The sequence below is a fragment of the Pavona decussata genome, unplaced genomic scaffold (genome assembly GCF_977016875.1).
Source record: "Pavona decussata unplaced genomic scaffold, jaPavDecu1.1 SCAFFOLD_135, whole genome shotgun sequence".
NCBI lineage: Eukaryota > Metazoa > Cnidaria > Anthozoa > Scleractinia > Agariciidae > Pavona > Pavona decussata.
The window spans coordinates 1069847-1090000 of record NW_028145548.1 but is presented as its reverse complement, the minus strand read 5'-3'; the positions used below and the strand labels follow the sequence as shown (position 1 = coordinate 1090000).

The 20154-nt window shown below is 37.8% G+C and overlaps 2 protein-coding genes across 4 annotated transcripts; both read right to left on the bottom strand.

Annotated features, from left to right (window-relative positions):
- Positions 1–3437: 3437 nt before the first annotated feature.
- On the bottom strand, positions 3438–6369 carry LOC146467545 (putative skeletal organic matrix protein 5). Of its 2 annotated transcripts, none has more exons than XM_085125863.1 (2): positions 6307–6369; positions 3438–3956 (listed from the first exon to the last, which is right to left on the bottom strand). In XM_085125863.1, the coding sequence occupies exons 1-2, from the start codon at positions 6367–6369 to the stop codon at positions 3438–3440; spliced, it is 582 nt and encodes a 193-aa protein (XP_084981989.1). The 2 variants fall into 2 exon arrangements, with proteins under 2 accessions (XP_084981989.1, XP_084981990.1); XM_085125864.1 differs by lacking the exon at positions 6307–6369 and adding an exon at positions 4370–4405.
- A 10945-nt stretch (positions 6370–17314) lies between these two features.
- On the bottom strand, positions 17315–18805 carry LOC146467544 (uncharacterized). 2 transcript variants are annotated; one of them, XM_085125860.1, is made up of 2 exons: positions 18249–18805; positions 17315–17606 (listed from the first exon to the last, which is right to left on the bottom strand). In XM_085125860.1, exons 1-2 carry the CDS (start codon positions 18634–18636, stop codon positions 17353–17355), a joined length of 642 nt encoding a protein of 213 aa, XP_084981986.1. In that variant the 5' UTR covers positions 18637–18805; the 3' UTR covers positions 17315–17352. The 2 variants fall into 2 exon arrangements, with proteins under 2 accessions (XP_084981986.1, XP_084981987.1); XM_085125861.1 differs by having other exon boundaries at positions 17315–17603.
- Positions 18806–20154: the final 1349 nt, after the last annotated feature.

The window sequence follows — 20154 nt, the reverse complement described above, 5'->3', positions numbered from 1 at the left end:
AGTAACTACGAGGATCTTTCTTCTATTTGATCTTTCATCTGCAGTTCAAATATATGTTTGATATATTTACATTTATTTATTCATCTTTCACGTGTATATTACGAACTCAAAAGATGACAAGCTGGTAGTTGGCTTGATATCTTAGGCCTAGGGCAAACGTCGAATCTAAGTCGCGTCGAATTTATTAAAAATAGGTTCGACAAAGAGTCGACCTAATTCCAGTGTGGTAGCAAATGTCGAACCTGCGTAGACCCTAATTCTCAAGTTGCACTGCGTGAAACACGGGAATAAGCACGTGTCCCCGTGCTATTAGGGACCTTACGAAAACACCACGGCGACGGCGACGACAACGCCACAACACAAAAAGCTTAATGAGCAAAAACAATCGCTCTGCACGTGCGTTTTAAATTTTGGTACATTTCTTTGTCGTCCTCTGCAAAACAACAACGTGAAATGACCAAATTCAAGGTTTAGTTGAGAACGTGAACCCACGGGAGTGAATTATTGATTCTCTTCCATTACTTGAACGGTACTCCTACCAATTTGGTTCCTGGCTAGTTTGTCGTTTGTGTATACAAGTTGAATGAGTTAAAATATTCGCGATGTAGCACAAATGAAATAAAGTTATACTTTCAAATGACGTTTGCGTTGGCGTCACCGTCTTGCATTCGTAAGGTCCCTATTCACTCGATGTGCGGCTAGTTATTGCTAGGACTTGCTAGCGAAATGCCGAAATACAGTGCTCACCGGGCTTTTCTTTGGCAATTAATTGCGAAAAATAAAAAAAAACTCAAACACTGAGCATTTATTGCAAATAGGCAATTCGCATTTCAATCATTTATATTTAAAGTTCATGAAACACGAAAAACACATTTCCATCACGCTGTGCGATGTCAGCAATGACTTTCGATAGCCATTTCTGGTCGCGAAATTGTCTTTGTACAGCGCATGCTCGTCAGGGGGGGAAATAGCGTTTGGCAGATGGGGGAGTCGGTATTTTTGTGACTTTTGCGCAGTCCATCACATTTGAATCGATTATTTTGTAATTTGCATGATTTATGAATTGAGTTCAGCGCGTGTTTAGAACGGCGTTTGCTGTAACGCCGAACCACTGTCGCATTATCCGACTTGGCAAGTCGAACTTATGCTGAAGTCGAACCAATTAATTTGAGTCGAACTTAATTGCGGCAAACGTCGCACCATTCATGTGCCTATTTCAAAATTAATAGGTTCGACGAATTAAGTTCGACTAAGATTCGACGTTTGCCCCAGGCCTTACTTGGTAGAACACTGCTCCGGCATCGCATGCTCCGGCACTTCAGCCGGGTCATGGGTTCGAATCGTGTTCAAGGCAGAATTTTTTTTTCAGGCTTTCTTTGCGCAACTGCTTAAGTTACGAAGTAACTGCGAGGTTCTTTCTTCTATTTGATCTTTCATCCGCGGTTCAAATATATTTTTCATATATTTACATTTATTTATTCATCCTTCACGGGTATATTACGAACTCACAATATGACCTATAGCACTGCTCCGGCATCGCAGAGGTCATTAATCTAGTGTTATGCAACTAGAAACGGAATTATGTAGTCTTTGACTTTCGTGAAATTATTCAGTGTAACGTAGATGTGTACATATTGAAAGAGAATTATTGCAAAATAAATAAAATGTTTTTGTCCACTGTGACTTGAGTAGCAGTCATTGTAGGGAGCAAACATAATAAAATACGCGATTCCTCTATCACAAAACTTGCAGCTGCCATAAGCAACACTTTCCGGAGTGACGTATTGCCTGTGGCAATGTTTTCGGCAATTAGGACATTAGCATTAACATTGAGATTCTTCTTATGCCAGTTTTGAACAGTTAAATAGTCTATACGCCCTTATTTGTGCTCGCTTTGAGTGCTCTCTGAAATGACTGCTATGCAGGTTACATCAGCCTCGTCTTATGTTGTTCAGTCTATTATTTAACAAGAAACTGTTAGTTTGAGAATGACGTATTATTCTAGAAAGTGACACAGGCATACTCGGAAAAAATAAATCCGAGTGCTCCTATCAGGAGTCGAACCTAAGACCTTCCGATTACTAGTTCGGATGCTCTACCACTGAGCTACAGGACACTCGTGGGAGCTAAGGCCATTAAACTAGGTTCATGGGTCAAACATCCTGCATACTGCTAGGATTTGAATGTCGAACGTTTGGTAGATGAAATAAATGTGATGGTATATTTCCAACCCGGTGAATGAATGAATCTTTTTTCCGAGTATGCCTGCATGTGTCACTTTCTAGAATTATAATACATCATTCTCATTCATTCATATATACCAGTCTCCTGTAGCTCATAGTATTTTAAGGGAGCTTTTAAGACTCACATTCCACCAACATATTCTTTGTTGACAATCTCGTGTTCTATCTTAAACGGGCTATGTTGCCGGGGTTTTCAGGTTTTTTGTCCAAGCTGCATTTTAATAATACTCAAATTTTCTCCTTTGCCAAATGCCCCTAAAACATGAAGAGAAACCGATATCAAGCATCAAGTATTTTTTTTTTCAAAGGGAGAACATGCCATATCAATTTTTCCCAGACACAAGGGAAAGACAAAAAAACAACATTTTTTTTTCAGTTGCAACCATCATCGTCGACATCCGTGGTCAAGGACACTACAATATGGTTTCAGTACACTGGTAAAATAACTTTTACTGAAGATCAAATCAAATGTTGGGACTGCCAGGCCACATATATTGGTGAGACTGGCAAAAATTTGAACTTACGACTGACTGAACACAAACAAGGGTTTAGAAATGGTGAAACCAACAGTAACATCGACTGAACACCATTTACAAACGAGCCATAAAATCGTTTGGAACTCTGCCGAGTGATTTACCTACAGTAAAAATTACTATGAACGAATCACGCTGGAAAGCTGGTTTACTAACTTAGAACAATTAAAACGCCAATGAGCCCAACGTTGGAAACAACCACCTGCCCTTTTACTCCATTCCAAAAAAAAAACTATTCCAGTTGCTCAATTTAATGTCTATTGTTTATTTAATATTGAATTTGTTAAAAAATCCCAACTAGCTGCACCTTATAAACAACTCATTGATGACATCAACAATACAGACAAACAATAGACAAACCGACTAATTTTAAAGACAATAGATCAACGGACACTTCAACAGTCTCTCTCCAGACTACAATCACTCAGATGATCGTAATTTACGTTTTCAAGATATAACTCCCAGTTAGTGCAAACCATGATTTACAATAAAATATGTAACACACAATTTTAACTTTCCAAACCTCCTGTTTATATCACCGAGATCAATGCCTTAATTTACTTGAGATATATGAATATATGGACATACGAATAGTCATGTTTATTAAGATATGGATAAGACGATCCACGGGCCGTAGCTTGGTACTTTCATTTGATGTTTGTTACTCTACCAAGATGTATCCCATTGCCTTGATTGTCTTATCCACATTATCAGGATAATGACCGGCCACATTTCCACAGGTGTTGGAGACATCAGGTTCTCCTTCTATACCAAAACCGATTCTTGAGTCACAGGAACGGCAGTCGTCTTGATCATTACTGATAATACCAATTCTGGCTTTGGATTTAGATTTGGATCTTCCACGAACATTGAACCCTTCCTTGTTACAGTTAGTCTGCAAGGAGCTTTCAGAGCCAGTCAGCGTCTTCCACGTGTCACGACCCAGTGAGGTTGAGCGGTATTTGCTGTCGGCGATCAATGAATACAACGAGCTAGCAGTCTTATTTATGACAACAAAGTTGATCTGCTGGCCAATCTTCATACCGAGGCAAATCTTGGAGAAGGGGGTGTTCCAGTAGGTTGGTAACTTTGTTTCTTGATTGTCGAACCCACTCTCTCCTCCTGGAAGGTTGAAGGTTTTCTTGTTGCTCCAAAGATTGGAATCGAAGTGAAACGTTTTCTGCAAAAAAATTCAAAACCCCAAACAAATAAAAACGACAATTAGTTACATCTAATGGGACTACCGTAACCTGTGGCACTGAGTTATATGCATCCCCGTAAAACCTCAAGAATCTCATCAGCCGTTCACGTTAACGTTAAACACTATTTTCAAGTCATTTTGGAAGATAAGTTACAGACACTAACTACAAAGTTAAGCTTTATTAGGTGGGCACCTCCTAGGAACGAGGGTAATAAAATTTAATTCTGATATATTCTAATTTTGTGTATCATCCATTATTCTTGTTGGTCTGCTTACATTTTTTTAATCAGTTTACGATTGTCGCAATCCAAGGGTACTTGCCTCAGCAACCCATCAAGCGAAAAATATGTACATTTACTGAGTGGTAAAAGTCCCAAGAAATATAGTGATACCTTGTTGCCGTCAATCTTCATGACCGCGTCCATCCCCCATCTCCACAACCAAAATCTCCCATGTGACACAATACGGAAGTTGGTTTTGAGTCCAAGATGAGGGTAATCACCTGACTTACTTCGACCTGTTAAATAATACAAAAAAAGGGAATTCGATTGGTTTTGGGTCCAAGTGGAGGGTGACCAACCGACATCAGGTTCTCCTTCTATACCAAAACCGATTCTTGAGTCACAGGAACGGCAGTCGTCTTGATCGTTACTAATAACACAAATTCTTGCTTTGGATTTAGAATTGGATCGTCCACGAACATTGAACCCTTCCTTGTTACAGTTAGTCTGCAAGGAACTTTCAGAGCCAATCCGCGTCTTCCACGTGTCACAACCCATGACCAATCTTCATGACCGGCGTCCATCCCCCATTTCCACAACCAAAATCTCCCATGTGACACAAAACGGAAGTTGGTTTTGAGTCCAAGATGAGGGTAATCACCTGACTTACTTCGACCTGTTTAAATAATACAAAAAAAGGGGAATTCGACTCACGCTTGACCTATTAGATGCTAGAAACAGTCTAAGTTGGAGAACAAACCAAAACAAGAAAAATGTCTTAAAATGTCAATAAAAAAGGTAGTCCATTATAAGTATTACTTACTTATATACTTCATACAAGTCCCGGCATGAATTTGCAACTGGAAAGCAAATAACGCATTGTTCAACCCTCCACGGTTTGCTGAATAACATACTCTTTTTGTAGATTATTTTATTCGTATCTCAGGGTAAAATTAATAATTCAGACAGCATTCCGAAAAAAAAAAAAAAAAAAGCAGCCTGCGGATTACTTCTAATGTCGTTTTCGCCTTTCCAAGGTCATACTTTTCGAGTGTCTAATAAGGATATCTAGCAAAGTTTGACGTGATCTGTTATGTCATTTTTAAGTCGCAAATATTTTAGGGAATAAGGGTGAGATTTCACGGAGCCGTCCTAAGTTAAGGTGTACCTTTAGCATTGCTATATTCACAATAGTCTATTGTTAGTTCAACAATCAGGACTATTGTTAAGAAACATTTATTCATTGGAGACATCTCACCTTTGCATGGCTTCACGAATCTGACCCCAGATTCCTATCCCCCGGATTTATTGTTGGCTATGAAGTTAGCGAAAATGAAAGCTGATCTTATTAATCTCCGTCTCTTAATACTTCTCTTTGAAAACAGAAGGAATTAATAGTCTCATCTTACTTAAGTATAAGGATTGTCTTAAATTTGTTTGTTTTTTTATTGTTTTTTGTAAGTTTAGTTACTCATACCTATTGTCATGCGTTTTACACATGAGCCTCTCGCTCGGATATAGAGGGCAACATGATCTCACGCTCTGATATTAATAATTAAATTTGATTGATTGGCTGATTGGTTGATTAATTGATTGATTGATTGATTGATTGATTGAGTGAGTGAGTGAGTGAGCGAGTGATTGATTGATTGATTGATTGATTGATTGATTAATTGATGGATTGATTGATTGATTGATTGATTGATTGATTGATTGATTGATTGATTGATTGATTGATTGATTGATTGATTGATTGATTGATTGATTGATTGATTGATTGATTGATCTAATGGGGCTACCATTACCTTTGGCACTGAGTTATATGCATCCCCGTAAAACCTCAGCCGTTCACGTTAACGTTAAACTCTATGTTCAAGTCATTTTGGAAGATAAGTTACAGACACTAGGTGGGCACCTCCTAGGAACGAGGGTAATAAAATTTAATTCTGATTTATTCTAATTTTGTGTATCATCCATCATTCTGGTTCGTTTGTTTATATTTTCTAATCAGTTTGCAATTGCCACAATCTAAGGGTTCTTGCCTTCAGTAACCCACCAACCGAAAAATAGGTACATTTATTGAGTGGTAAAAGTCCCAAGAAGTATACCTTGTTGCCGTCAATCTTCATAACCGGCGTCCATCCTCCATCTCCACATCCAAATTCTCCCATGTGACACAATACGGAAGTTGGTTTTGAGTCCAAGATGAGGGTAATCACCTGACTCACATTCGACCTGTTAAATAATACAAACAAAGGGAATTTGGTTTAGCGTCCAAGTGGAGGGTAACCAACCGACACACGCTTGACCTATTAGATGCTAGAAACGGTCTAAGTTGGAGAACAAACCAAAACAAGAAAAATGTCTTAAAATGTCAATAAAAAAAGGTAGTCCATTATAAGTATTACTTACTTATATACTTCATACAAGTCCCGGCATGAATTTGCAACTGGAAAGCAAATAACGCATTGTTCAACCCTCCACGGTTTGCTGAATAACATACTCTTTTTGTAGATTTTTTTATTCGTATCTCAGGAAAAAAATCAATAATTCAGACAACATTCCAAAAAAAAAATTGATTGATTGATTGATTGATTGATTGATTGATTGATTGATTGATTGATTGATGGATGGAAGTTTTGGGTAATAAAATACTAAAGAAAACGTTACTTTTTCTTCACAATTTAACCCGAACTTCTGAGGCGGATGAGGCCTTCCGATTAGAAATTCTAAGCTTAGTGGAAGGAAGCTTAGTGTTGCCATTCTGAACAGTTTACTTTGAAGTATATGCTAAACAGAATATCATCCTTACCTATTTCGCAATATTTGCCGATGAAACCATCTTTACAATTACACTCAAACGTGTGATATTCATAGATTGGTACACACGTATCCCCGTTTTCACACGGCGAAGCCAGGCAGGGACTCTGAAATAAAAGCAAACTACGTTTGATTAATATTTTTAACCGACTGTTTAATGTTTCCGTGTCTGTTTCGTGGTATGTTTGTTACACTGAAATGAGTCGATTTGGCGAGTAAGAAATAATGCTATTTTGAATTTGACCTCTTAACTCAGGGCCAAAGTAATTCTAACTTTAAGTTCTGAAATGTTCTCAAGGGCTGAAATGACTCCCATGTCCAGAGTGGGCTGAAATGTTAACCCTTTACCTCTAATATCAAAGACCAAATTCTCACTTCTTGTTACGATACTTTTCTTATAAAATTACTGGGGAGAAGTATTTGAAATATCAAGAAAAAAGACGAAGATGTTCAACTTTCGGTCGAAGGCTAATGTATCTTCAAAAATGTCTTAATCGTGATTTAAACGTTTTAAATCTTCACTATGGCTTATCCTGGTTACGGCCCTTCAATATTTTTGAGAAAATTCGCCTTTGGTGATCATATCGTTAATTCTCATGACTTTGGGGTTTGAATAAGCGTTGATTAATTTAAGTCATAGCCTATATTGCAACTTGGGGAGGAAACGGATCTTTTTTTGATTTTAAGTGCAAAATATCCAGAGTTTTAATTTGAGACTGGAGGCCGGACGAAAACTTTGGTTGCTTGCCATATGATGTCCAATACTTTGATGTGATGATTCTACCCTTGCTTCTGATGAGGACCTTGATGAACAAACTAGTACTAGTTTGATATTTCAGTGAAGGCTTTGAAACACAAAGTCCCGGGACATCAGATTTACAGTATTCGCTATCGACTAATGAACATGCAATTAACTTGAAAATATTTCGCTATCTAGCACTGTCTCCCGTATAATATAGTTTATCATCACTTAGTATCAGTATACCACACAAATGAATAGTGCTTTTCGCGCGCGCTGATTGGCTAGCTCGGAGGTGATTAGCCAAGTACTATTCACCTCCGAGCAACCGAAGAGAAACAAGATGGCTTCCCGTTTCGGCACGGTCACTTAGGAGGAAAATATTTCGATAAAAGAGACAGCTATTACAAAAAATACAAAAATGGCAACAAATTTTGGTTTGACGGCATTACATGGGAAGTTGTTTAATATTTTCAACCTCATATTCTAAGGCAAAATACAATATAAATGCGATGCATTGTTTACGAGAACTGTGGAGCACTATAATTACAATGTAAGTAATGAAACATCTAATGTTTTGCAGTATGGTTTCAAGAACAGGACAAATTTCACACAACAATCAAAGAAAAGACACGTAGCAACTAAACAAGTGTCTCCAGAAGTTTTATTTGTCTGCAAGAAAGCGAGACGGATTTTCCTACCCGGCGGCGCGCAAGATTTTAAAATTTCCCGCCATTTGTCGGTATATTGTCAAACATAAAGTAATTTTTGATCCACGTCTTATTCAGCTTGTGTGGTATATACTAAAACAATTGTTCACCTCAGTGTCGGTGAAAGTGATGGATATTTACCTCCACTAATTGTTAATTATTTCAAGAAATGACCAGAGTTATAATCCAGCAGTAGAAAACTGCTTCTCTGATCTCAGAAACATCGAAAATAATATTTCAGCTGGTGCAATCTCAACATTTCCGGGGAAGCATGCCCCCGTTCCTCCCTAGCAAGCTCGCTCCTACGGTGCCCGATTCACGCTGCACGGCTTGAACATCTCCGTCCGGTGGTGCTTTTGAAGATAGATACAGTACTCTCAAATACTACCTAATGTAATACCTTTAGCGAGAAGTAAAGGTAAAGATGAAGAGCTGGCCTTGTTTTTATTTCGCTTACCGATCGGAGTTTCAATTCCTAGCTCTCAAGGTCTCACCTCAATGTAGAAGTAATGCGAATTTCTGCTCCCCCTGAACTCCTTGGGGTTCTTGTTCTTGTCAGAAGTTAATAGTTGGCACCAAAGCTTTTCATTGGCTGCTTTGGATACGGCTAGGTTCAAAGAGAGGCATGAAGGCGTCTCCAGGCATTTACGGATGCATTCATATTCGTCGTACACTGTGTATGTTCCAGCTCTGGACACCTTTAGATAATGAAACTCCTCCTGTACGAAGAAGGCCTGGCGAGAATCAACGTGATATAAAGTGATGCCAAATTCTGCGGAGAAAGCAATAGCACCGAAAGCAATCCAGAAGGTAAATTAAACTGTGAGAATTACATTATGACTTGTTGCAAAATGAAGCTCATTAATGCATATGCAGCTACTCCTCCTTTGTCACACTTTCAATATTCTCCTCTAACCGACAAACACTACACTAAATCGAAACGACAGCAAAAAAAGGAAAAAGAGAGATGACCGAAGAACTGAATTCCTGGAAAAACTAAAATTCTGCGCCCTCTTGTATAAATACGGCAACTATTTCTCTCGTTTTCTTTGTCTCATGAATTTTATTTTTCAACAATTACTATAAAGTAAATGAAGGAGTATTGCCGATCGAGGTATAAAAAAAAGCGAAGCAGTGGAAGACTTTTATTTGGTGTTTGAATGCCCAAAGGCCATCCATCCAACAAACACTACTTACATAGAAGGCTACAGTTGTATTTTTATAATATTTAGTTGAAAACTGTACGTCAACTCGCTGAAAATTCCTTTTCTTCGCTTTTTTTTTTTTTTTTACAGTAGCGCTATGGATTACTGACGACTTGCAAAAATCACTCACCGCAGGAAAATAAAGCAAGGAGAAGTAAAGAAAGCATCATTGTAAAAATCCTCATGTCTTATTCCAGGAGAAACTCGATCGATACAACTGGTTCAAAAGCACAGAGGAGAGACCATAGAAAACATCTGTACATCAGTTGTACATTAACTACTCATTGCTAATGGTTTCATAAATCATTGTGAGTTGTTTTCTTGCTCCACCACCTTATTTTCCATGAGGAAAGTACTTTAGTTTAAGCATGTTAATTAGCAGAAGATGGAACTGTTGTCTCAAGTCAATGGCTTCTAGGAGATAATGACTTTAATTTGCAATCATTAGGGACCAGTAATATTTATCGCCTGGAAAGGGTGTCGGATGATTTTTTTTTGTCAGACAAAGTGACATTCGTCTGGTCCTCCATAGGGCGTTATAGCGTTTCAGTAATGCCCCCTCAAGGATAGTGACAACTTTTATGATCCCCTACTAGCCACCACCAAAGGCAGTGCTATTATATTAGAGGTATATTTACCATCTGTATGGTGGTACTTTAATACGGTCCCAAGTGCTCCCAAGAAACGAAAGGTGCCGATTTTTTTTTGTTTGATATTTTTACATTACGAGCAGCTACAAGTCCTGAGGAACGAATCTGCTGGAAAAGAAGCCATGCGAAAAATATTTTTTCCCAACCCATGACCCATATTCCCTGCGAGAGTTTGAAGTCTTTTAACAGTGTTACTCAGCAGATTTATTTGTTGTAGCAAACAGGCATGCGCAGGTTTCAAGCAGTATCTCATTGAACAACAGCAAATGCGCTCGGGAAGTTAAATACAAAGATAGAGAACACAACCTGCTGAGAAATGAAAAGTGGGGCGTACCATCAGTCAAAACATCAACAAGTTCAATGCAGGTGTGGACGGCTGTAGGAGCAGAGCTGTTCCAAAGTATGAGTCCGGCTTGACTAATGCAAAGAACACTTTAAATTCGGCAGCCGATTTGTAATCACACAACGACAGCAAGCGAAATGTCCTTTGCCGGTGTGAGCTTAAATATTTTCTGGAAGATCAAGAGCGAGAACTTCAAAAAGCGTCAAATAATCTGAAAAAAACTCGTGCTGAAAAAACTGTCAACGAAGTTTTCTTCTGGCAAGAGGAAAGCTCCACAGTCCGGGAAAAAAAGAAGGAGCAAAAGAAGGGGTATCGAATGGTCTTTGCGAGCATTTGAGAGCGTGCGAGCTCTGCGATGCCCCTAAAAGAAATAAAAAGAATAAAACCATCAGAGGGTAAATCTCCTTCTGGGACAGCTTCCCTCAACGGAGAAGTAGCCGAACTAGGTTTTCGATTCCATCAAGCACAAGAGTAACATTAGTGGAGTTGAAATTATCAATTCCGAGTTTACTGGCAAATCAGCGAAACGCCTACAGGAAAATTCGTTTTCACACAGGCTTAGCTTACAATATGGAGGGCGTGGCATCTAGCTTAAAAGCAAAAAGTGGCCAAGAGTTAAGCTCAGGTGAGGATGCTTTGAATGAGTTGGACGAGGAGGCCGCTTTTAAGCTCTTAAAGAGCTTTAAAAAGCTCTTTAAGCTTTTTTTTAACTCTTAAAAGAGTTAGTAGAGGAGACTGTAAGTAAGACTGAGGAGGAGGCTATCCAAGAGTCTGGTAAGAAAGGGTTAAAGACAAACAGGATGGTGAAGCAGTTACACCAAAGTAAACACTTTGATATGTGTATACCTTGACTTAAGTTACTATCGTCGAAGCCGTTGGAAGGCTCAATCCAATGACTATTGCGGTGTAAATGGTTCTTCTTTGGTAGACTTCAGCACTTCCATCGATTGTTGGTAACGATTCCATAGCTCATACTTCCTATTGCTTCCCTTAGTAACTATACGTCATCTCACAACCAGCACTTGGGTTCCCGGATTGAGAGTGTATTTTGAAGAATTTTTTGCTGTGTTGTTTGTAAATGCTAGCTTACCACTTTGCGTGTCGTAAAATGACAATTGACCGTTACGCGTTTAGCGCACATCAAATTCTTTACTGATTTTTTCTAAGACACGATGAAAGTCAAAATTGAAACAGTGGCCTGCTGGTTCAAGATTTAATGAAATTTCGCGTTATGAAAGCGCTCAATGGTAATTAATTTTAAATATGCCCACCACATAAAGTTAGGTAACCCGAATAAACGTTCGCTCTGTGTCAGTTTTTGATTAAGAAATAAATTCAATCCTGCCATCCATTGAAACGGTGGCTTGAGTACTTTTAATAGGGTTCCGCCGCGTTCATTAAAGTAATTGATAATTTGAATTGGACTAAGGGACAGGATAATAAAATTTAACAATGGGGTTGATTGCCTTCAACCTCGCAAGTATATTTGATCCATTTGTTTTTTTTTTTATTCGAAATTTAAACGGAAAAAACGTTAATGGAGATTAAAATGTTCTAAAATTTGTTCAAGCCATTTTTGTTTTAATAGCTTACCAGTTCTATAACTCGAAGAGAGAGGAGTAAAAGAAACTGCAATATGAATACACTCATTTCTAAAATTAAAGTCTATGCATACAAAACTTTTGCTGTAAGCCGTCTAATTCCACTGACCTATGCACCTGCAATACGTACTATACTGTTTTTGACAGCATCCACGCTAAAACACCTCTCTTTTATTATCTACTTGGCTAACATTGACTGTGTACAGTGTTGTATAAGCGAGCAAGCTCTGGCCACCTTCAGAATGTTGAAAGTGCTCTTCAAAGAAAAACTGTTATCAAAAATCTAGGAGATGCAAATTCTGTTTAAGATCCGTGGGATTGAAAGCAAGACGATTATGTTAAAAGGCCCGAAAACTAACTGTGAGGATTTCATTACCAGGACAACCCTTTAAGTATATTCTCCATAATTGCAGTTAGTCTCCTATTATCAGTCTCCTCTGTTTAATATTATTTTTTTTTTTTGGAAGTCTTTGCACTTATCGATCGACTCAAAATTGAAGACAAACGAATTTAAGGGGAAAAGCCTTACCGAAATATTTCTGATTACCGAGATAAATGATCGTCTTCGCAACTAGATCTCTCTTTTCAAAATGAATAACCTTTGTTTACCCTCGACAGTGTTTATAGTATAAGTGCTAGTGGGGCCGCGCATTGAACTTCATATAAAGAAATAATATAAATTGAAATAATAAATAATATAAAATGACATGGTTAAAAATCCCAACTGGCAGGAGGCAGTTATGGAGAAACAACTCCAGCTAGCGGTCAGAGCGGGACTAACGCCCTAACCACTCGACCACGCTGCCGTCTTAGTTTCTTCCCTTCTTCCTCTCTTATTTTCTGTATTTTGTCTCAACAACTACTGATTCAGTAGTTTGTCTTAATTTTTGAAAACATTTTGATGTTTCAATTATAGCCTACTGACTACTTGAATCAAATTACTTACCAGAAGAAAATGAAATTAAGGACAGCAATGAAAACAGTGTAAAAACCCTCATCTCTTTTTTTACAGCAGAAATTCGATGGAATTGGATCCGGCAATAGCTATGGGCGAATAATTGAACACATCCTTCACTCACAACACCTTCACGGTCATGTTTAGTTATATTTGATTTCAGCTTATTATTAATTATTTTCCAAACACCTTGAACTGAACAGTTCGATCTTTGTTTCACCTGCGTTGCCATAACAAGACCTCGCTGGACTTACCTTGACTTACCTGGGTCAGCTGAGCTGGGTCGAAAAGTGAATCAACTGAAGTCACAGGCCACCGGCGCCTAAATGTGACTAATATTTGTTTTTTTTTAGAACTTAACCACAACCATTTACGTAACACACACAGAGATGTTCCGGTAATTAGGGGATTGAAACTTAGCTACCCAGACTTTGCTACTTAAAGAGGTGTGTCATCTAATTTTAGAAACACTTTTTGAAAGTGAAAAAACCTACCCAATAAAATGGTTTCGTGAAAAAAATTCCTGAAACACTCACGAAGTTTCAAGACAAAAAGTTATAAACGTTCAAAGTCGCCACAGCAGAAACCGCCCCTCTGACGGACAAGATTGTGTTAATATAATGGCAAACTTTCCGACTTTTAAAAATTTATCTGGCAATGATTTGGTATAATAGTTGATTGCTCACGTGACTTCATGTTACCATAGCAATACAATTTTGGTAGCTTATTATAATATTTTTTTGAATATAGTTTGTTCTCGTAACATTAACACTTTTAATCCATTTCGATCTTTATTTATTGTTGTTGATGAACTTTGAACCAATTCGAACGGTTTTTACTCTTTGTTCAGTGATTATCAACTTTCTCATAATACATGCAACCAGGCCTCTTGACGTAAGTTTTTGGATCCGGGCCTATAGTAACGCCGTTCAGCTCACACATCATTGTGAGTAATTCTAAATTGTATTTAAAGTTGAACGGGAGCACTGGGGATCATCCCGACACTTCCTGAAACACTGCATGACGTCACTGACCTCGTGATGAGACCGAGAGAGACTGGAGAAGGCGTAGCCTAAGCCAACGAGTGCCACTTGAAACATCTCTGTCAACACACAACAAAAATTTCAGGGTTACCAAAATTACTTTGACTGAGGTTTAACACCTTTGATAATAAGAAACAACGCCAAGTATAAACAAAAGGAGAGCATCTCATCTCAATGTGAGAAGATCAAATCAAACTTCGGCTTGTTTTTTTTTTGTTTGTTTTTTTTTGTGTTTGTTTGTTTGTTTGTTTGTTTGTTTGTTTTTTTTCACTTTAAATGAAGGTTTAATGTTGTTGTGATACAACCTCGACAGTAAAAGACCAACAAAATACCTCTTGGTAAATACGTCGACTGCTTTTGAAGAAGATCAGATAGCATACTCCTGCAGAACAGCCTAGAATGCTTTTCATCAGCTGTTGATATCCAGAACGCTTCATCGCTAATATCCGGGACCTTTCCCCAAGGACTATCTTGTCGATTGGAATAGATCGCTACGGCCTGGGCCCAATGACTGTCATCGTAGCCGTCTTTAGCCCAACGATTGCCTTTTAGAATCTCATGTTTTGGAAGGCTGAAGCATTTCCATCGTTTGTCGGTAACGAGTCCATTGCTTGCACTTCCTATAATCCACGGCTTGCTGTGGTAATTACGACATCTCACGGCCAGGACTTGGGTTCCCGGGTGAATAGTGAAATTTGAGGAAATGTTTACCAGGCTCTTTGACGAAACAAGTTTGTGATTTGTTCTGTCATAAACTGCCAGACGTCCGTTACACGTCAACTGCACTTCAAGTTTTTTGGTGAGTTTTGCTGAAACATATATAATCATGCAACACATTGAAATTAAATTTTTACGAGTGTGAACTGACTAAAGAGGCTCCTGACTACGCTTTTTAAAATAATCGAAACAATAAAGTGGCAATGTGAGACCAAAAGATGTCTTTTCTAAATAAAGTGCAACAGCTGACTTCAACTTCCCTAGCTTAGTGTCAACTCAATTCCATTTCTTACTTTGAAAGTGAAGGCTCGCAAAAGGATTGATGTGTGGATACATTTTCGTTTGGGACAATTTTGTTAAATAGCTTCCAAAAAAGAACAAAGCTCAGTTGACATAAGTTCTTGTAGTTTGTGACCATATGCCAGTATACGTACCCGAAGAAAGCAAAATGATGAAGAACAGAAACTGCAAAGTAAACACGTTCAGTTCTTTCCCAGAACGAAACATCTCAAACAGCTGAATGAATATATACTGTGAGAATGATTAACACGCCGACTGACAGATTAACGTGACCTATTTTTTTTTCTTCAAAGGATTTAATACATACACGCACTGTTTCGCAAAAAAAATGAGCTCACAAACACCTCTCATTGATTTCCTCCACAGACATTGGTTGAACTTCCCAAATTAGATTTTACCCGATAGATAAGTTAAGACACCCAACATGACTCATAAATGAGCGCCTATATATCCACAATTATTATTATAATTTTTTGTAGATATATGTTTACAGTTCTTCAGAGAAATTACTAATATCAACCTCACCTGATCATAAGTCTAGATGCGATCATTCAGTTTTCCCTCTTCTTAAAAACTAAAACCATTGGGATTGAGAAGGCTCACCGTAATAAAATTGGCTGTTTCGTTGCTTTATTTCTGAGATCCCAGACAACAGTTAGCTCAATTTAGTTTTTTTTTTTTTCTTAATGTAAAATTAGCAAGATTTATTTTAATGCTCTTCTAGCTCAAATTACGAAAGCGTAGTCTCTTTTTCTGTGGTGGGGTTCTTGAGGTGAGAGGAACTTACCATTGACACGGAAAACCTAAAAATCCTCTGCAATTGGAAAATCAAATGGTACGCGTCAAAGGGTCCATTCGGAATTAAGGAGTCAACTTTTTAAATCGGTTGTAATAATACACTTTTACTGCTCTTGTTGAGCCTTCCATTCGATGCTGCTATATTTTCTTCGATTTACATTTTTCGCTAGGACAAACTAATTTATGTAATGTTTGCGGCTAAAACAAGTTCAAACTGGATGTAAACGTACATCAGGTCGTTTTAAAGGTTTCGCAGGTTGAAAAACTCCTAAATCCTGTATATAATGTTAGCGATACAATCACCGTAACCATCAAACAAGGTTTTGCTGTGCCAGGTGGATCATTCTGGTGTTGGTGATGTTGACACAGTTTTTGCACTTCATTACCTTTGAGGAAATTTTATATTCCGTTTGTGAAAATTCAATTATATTTAAATAGAATTTCGGCATACTCACGTAGGAATTAATGTTCTTTTTTTTTTTTTTAATAAAGGAAATGTGTGACGTGACATTCAGTAGTGTTTTGACATTTTCATTTCCATGTGGAGGATTAAGTCTATAGGTGTCTTCAGAAAGTCAGCAACACTAATTGAAGCATGTGTGGCATTCAGGAAATTTCGATTTTAATTATTGCAAAATTTTAGTTTTCATTCTGTTTCACGTATTTAACACCGTGGCATGTTAATTTGCCGCAGGAACTCCTGTTTCTGCATTCTGTGGCGGAATCCTTGTTCACTATAATGGACCATCTTTTCCGGAACTTCATCCTCTTCATTCTGCACTCTGTAAAAACAAACCACCTTTGAAGGGCTATACGGCAGTGTTAAAGACATTAGAATTGTGATATCTGTTCAAATGGCTAACCACCGTTACTAAGCCAAGTGTTTCGGACAATTTCAAGAAATTTCCTGGGGATGGTCGGCGATTAAGAAAATTATGACTCCTTTGTTGTTTCTTATTTTGAAATTTGTTTTCCATTTTCCCAAACTAGCTACATTAATTTAAATAGAAGTTTCGGTTTCTCTTCTAATTTAGGATTTCACTTCAAACTTTATTTTAGTCGAATAAAACTTTTTGGGTCCTTTTTTTGTGCACCGATCATAGCATTAACCTTAATTATCGGTCTCAAGATCACATTGTAAAGCCTAAGTCACATGATCACACACAACGCAAATCGTTTAAACATACTGAAACTGTGTTTTATTTCGTTCCGTGTTGACATAATGGCATTATTATTGTAATTTTAGCTTGAAAGCTTTTACTTTAGTCAACTTTCATACTACATTCTCATAATACGTGTAACCAGGCCTCTTGATGAAATTCGTAGGATCCTCGTCTTTAGTTTCGCTATTCAATTCGCACGTCTTTGTGGGTAATGACGAAGAATACTCAAAGTTGAACGACAGGCACTGGGAGTCAACTTGGCACTTTTTAAAACACTGCATGACGTCATTGACCTTGTGTTGAGACCGAGGACGCCTGGAGAGACCGTGATCTACGTCGTCAAGTGTCGCTTGAAAAACCCCTGCTGAAAGGAATAAAGATCAGACTTTTGTGTAGCTAAAAGAAGTTTCGCTATTTCCACCGAGAGGTGAAAAATAATGCTAAACTTTTGCATGTCAACAGACATTCTTCTAGATCGTCACTCCATCTTCTATACGGAAACGAAGTTTCAAGACAATTGAAAGCTTACTTTTTCACATTTTTTGATGGTCTACTTGCAAATCAGTGATCGATCAGGTTTTTCTCCTTTTCCCTCTCGACCTTCTTGTAAACTGTACTGATAGGAAGCTATAGAGGTGAATAGAAACTGAATAGAAATCCAAGAATGCAGCGCCGGGAAATTTAAAATGAAAAACAGGTGATAATCAAATTCTGTTTTGTCCGACACAGAAGTATTATTTCCAGGTTTTCCAACGAAATTTGAAATTAGATTGTGTTTACAACAATTTAACGTTAATTTATTTAAGAGTGGAGGTTTCCTTTAAAAGATAATGATAAAAAATATACAAAATGGAGAGCATCTCATTTCAAAGCGAGAAAATCAAAACAAAATTCGGCTCGTTTTTTTTTTTTTTTTTTTTTTTTTTTTTTTTTTTTTTTTTGCACTTTAAATGAAGGTTTAATGTTGTTATGATACAACCTCGGCAGTAAAAGACCAACAAAATACCTCTTGGTAAATACGTCGACTGCTTTTGAAGAAGATCAGATAGCATACTCCTGCAGAACAGCCTAGAATGCTTTTCATCAGCTGTTGATATCCAGAACGCTTCATCGCTAATATCTGGGACCTTTCCCCAAGGACTATCTTGACGATTGGAATAGATCGCGACGGCCCGGGCCCAATGACTGTCATCGAAGCCGTCTTTAGCCCAACGGTTGCCTTTTTGAACCTCGTGTTTTGGAAGACTGAAGCATTTCCATCGTTTGTCGGTAACGAGTCCATTGCTTGCACTTCCTATAATCCACGGCTTGCTGTGGTAATTACGACATCTCACGGCCAGGACTTGGGTTCCCGGGTGAATAGTGAAATTTGAGGAAATGTTTACGAGGCTCATTGAGGAAACAAGTTTGTTATTTGTTCTGTCATAAACTGCCAATTGTCCGTTACACGTTAACTGTACTTGAAGTTTTTTGGTGAGTTTTGCTGAAACATAATCATACAACACATTCAAATTAAATTAGTACGCGTCTGAACTGACTAAAGCGGCTCCCAACCCCGTTTTTTAAAATAATCGAAACAATGAAGTGGCAATGTGAGACCAAAGGATGTCTTTTCTAAATAAAGTGCAACAGCTGACTTCAACGTCCCTTGCTTAGTGTCAACTCCATTCCATTTCTTACTTCGAAAATGAAGGCTCGCAAAAGGAGTGATGTGCGGATACATTTCCTTTTTGGACAATTTTGTTAAATAGCTTCAAAACAAAGCTCAGTTGACATGAGTTCTTCTAGTTCGTGACTATATGCTGGTATACGTACCTGAAGAAAGCAAAATGATGAAGAACAGAAACTGCAAAGTAAACATGCTCAGTTCTTTCCCAGAGCGAAAAACATCTCAAACAGCTTGATGAATATACTGTGAGAATGATCAACACGCCGACTGACAGATTAACGTTACCTATTTTTTTTCTTCAAAGAATTTAATACATGCACGCACTGTTTCGCAAAAACAAATTAACTCAAATACATCTCTCATTCATTTCCTCCTCAGATATTAATTGAACTTCCCAAATTAGATCTTACCCGATAGATAAGTAAAGACTCATAAATGGGCGCCTATATTTCCACGATTATTATTATAATTTTTTATAGATATATGTTTACAGTTTTTCAAAGAAATTACTAATATCAACCTCACCTGATTATGTAACTTTAGATGCATTCATTCAGTTTTCCCTCTTCTTAAAGAATAAAACCACCGGGATTGAGAAGGTTCATCGTAATAAAATTGGCTGTTTTATTGTTTTATTTCTGAGATCCCAGACAATAGTCAGCTCAATTCACCTTCAGAAAGTCAGCAACACTAATTGAAGCATGTCTGGCATTCAGGAAATTTCGACTTTAATTATTGCAAAATTTTAGTTTTCATTCTGTTTCACGTATTTAACACCGTTGCATGGTATTTGCCGCAGGAACTCCTGTTTCTGCATTCTGTAACGGAATCCTTGTTTAATATAATGGACCATCTTTTCCGGAACTTCATCCTCTTCATTCTGCACTCTGTAAAAAAAAAAAACCACCTTTGAAGGGCTATACGGCAGTGCTAAAGACATCAAAATGATACTGCAAAAAATTGTGATATCTGTGTTAATGGCTAAGCATGGTTGCTAAGCCAAGTGTGTCGGACAATTTTAAGAAATTTCCTCGGGATGGACGGTGATTGCATTGAGGACATTATGACTCCTTTGCTATTTCTTATTTTGCAATTCCTTTTTCCATTTTCCCAAACTAGCTGTACTAATTTAAATAGAAGTTTCGGTTTCTCTCAATTTCGGATTTCACTTCAACTTTATTTTGGGCGTATAAAACTTTTAGGGTCCTTTTTGCTCTCCGATCATAGCATTAACCTTAATTAT

Bases quoted from the DNA above. Each gene is read 5' to 3' on its own strand.
- LOC146467545 (XM_085125863.1), bottom strand. From the start codon at position 6,369: ATGGGAGAATTTGGATGTGGAGATGGAGGATGGACGCCGGTTATGAAG. The intron at 3,957-6,306 runs GTATACTTCTTG...ATTTTTTTGCAG, and splicing joins TGAAGATTGACGGCAACAAG to AAAACGTTTCACTTCGATTC.
- LOC146467544 (XM_085125860.1), bottom strand. From the start codon at position 18,636: ATGAGCCTCGTAAACATTTCCTCAAATTTCACTATTCACCCGGGAACC. The intron at 17,607-18,248 runs GTATTTTGTTGG...TATTCCTTTCAG, and splicing joins GTCGACGTATTTACCAAGAG to CAGGGGTTTTTCAAGCGACA.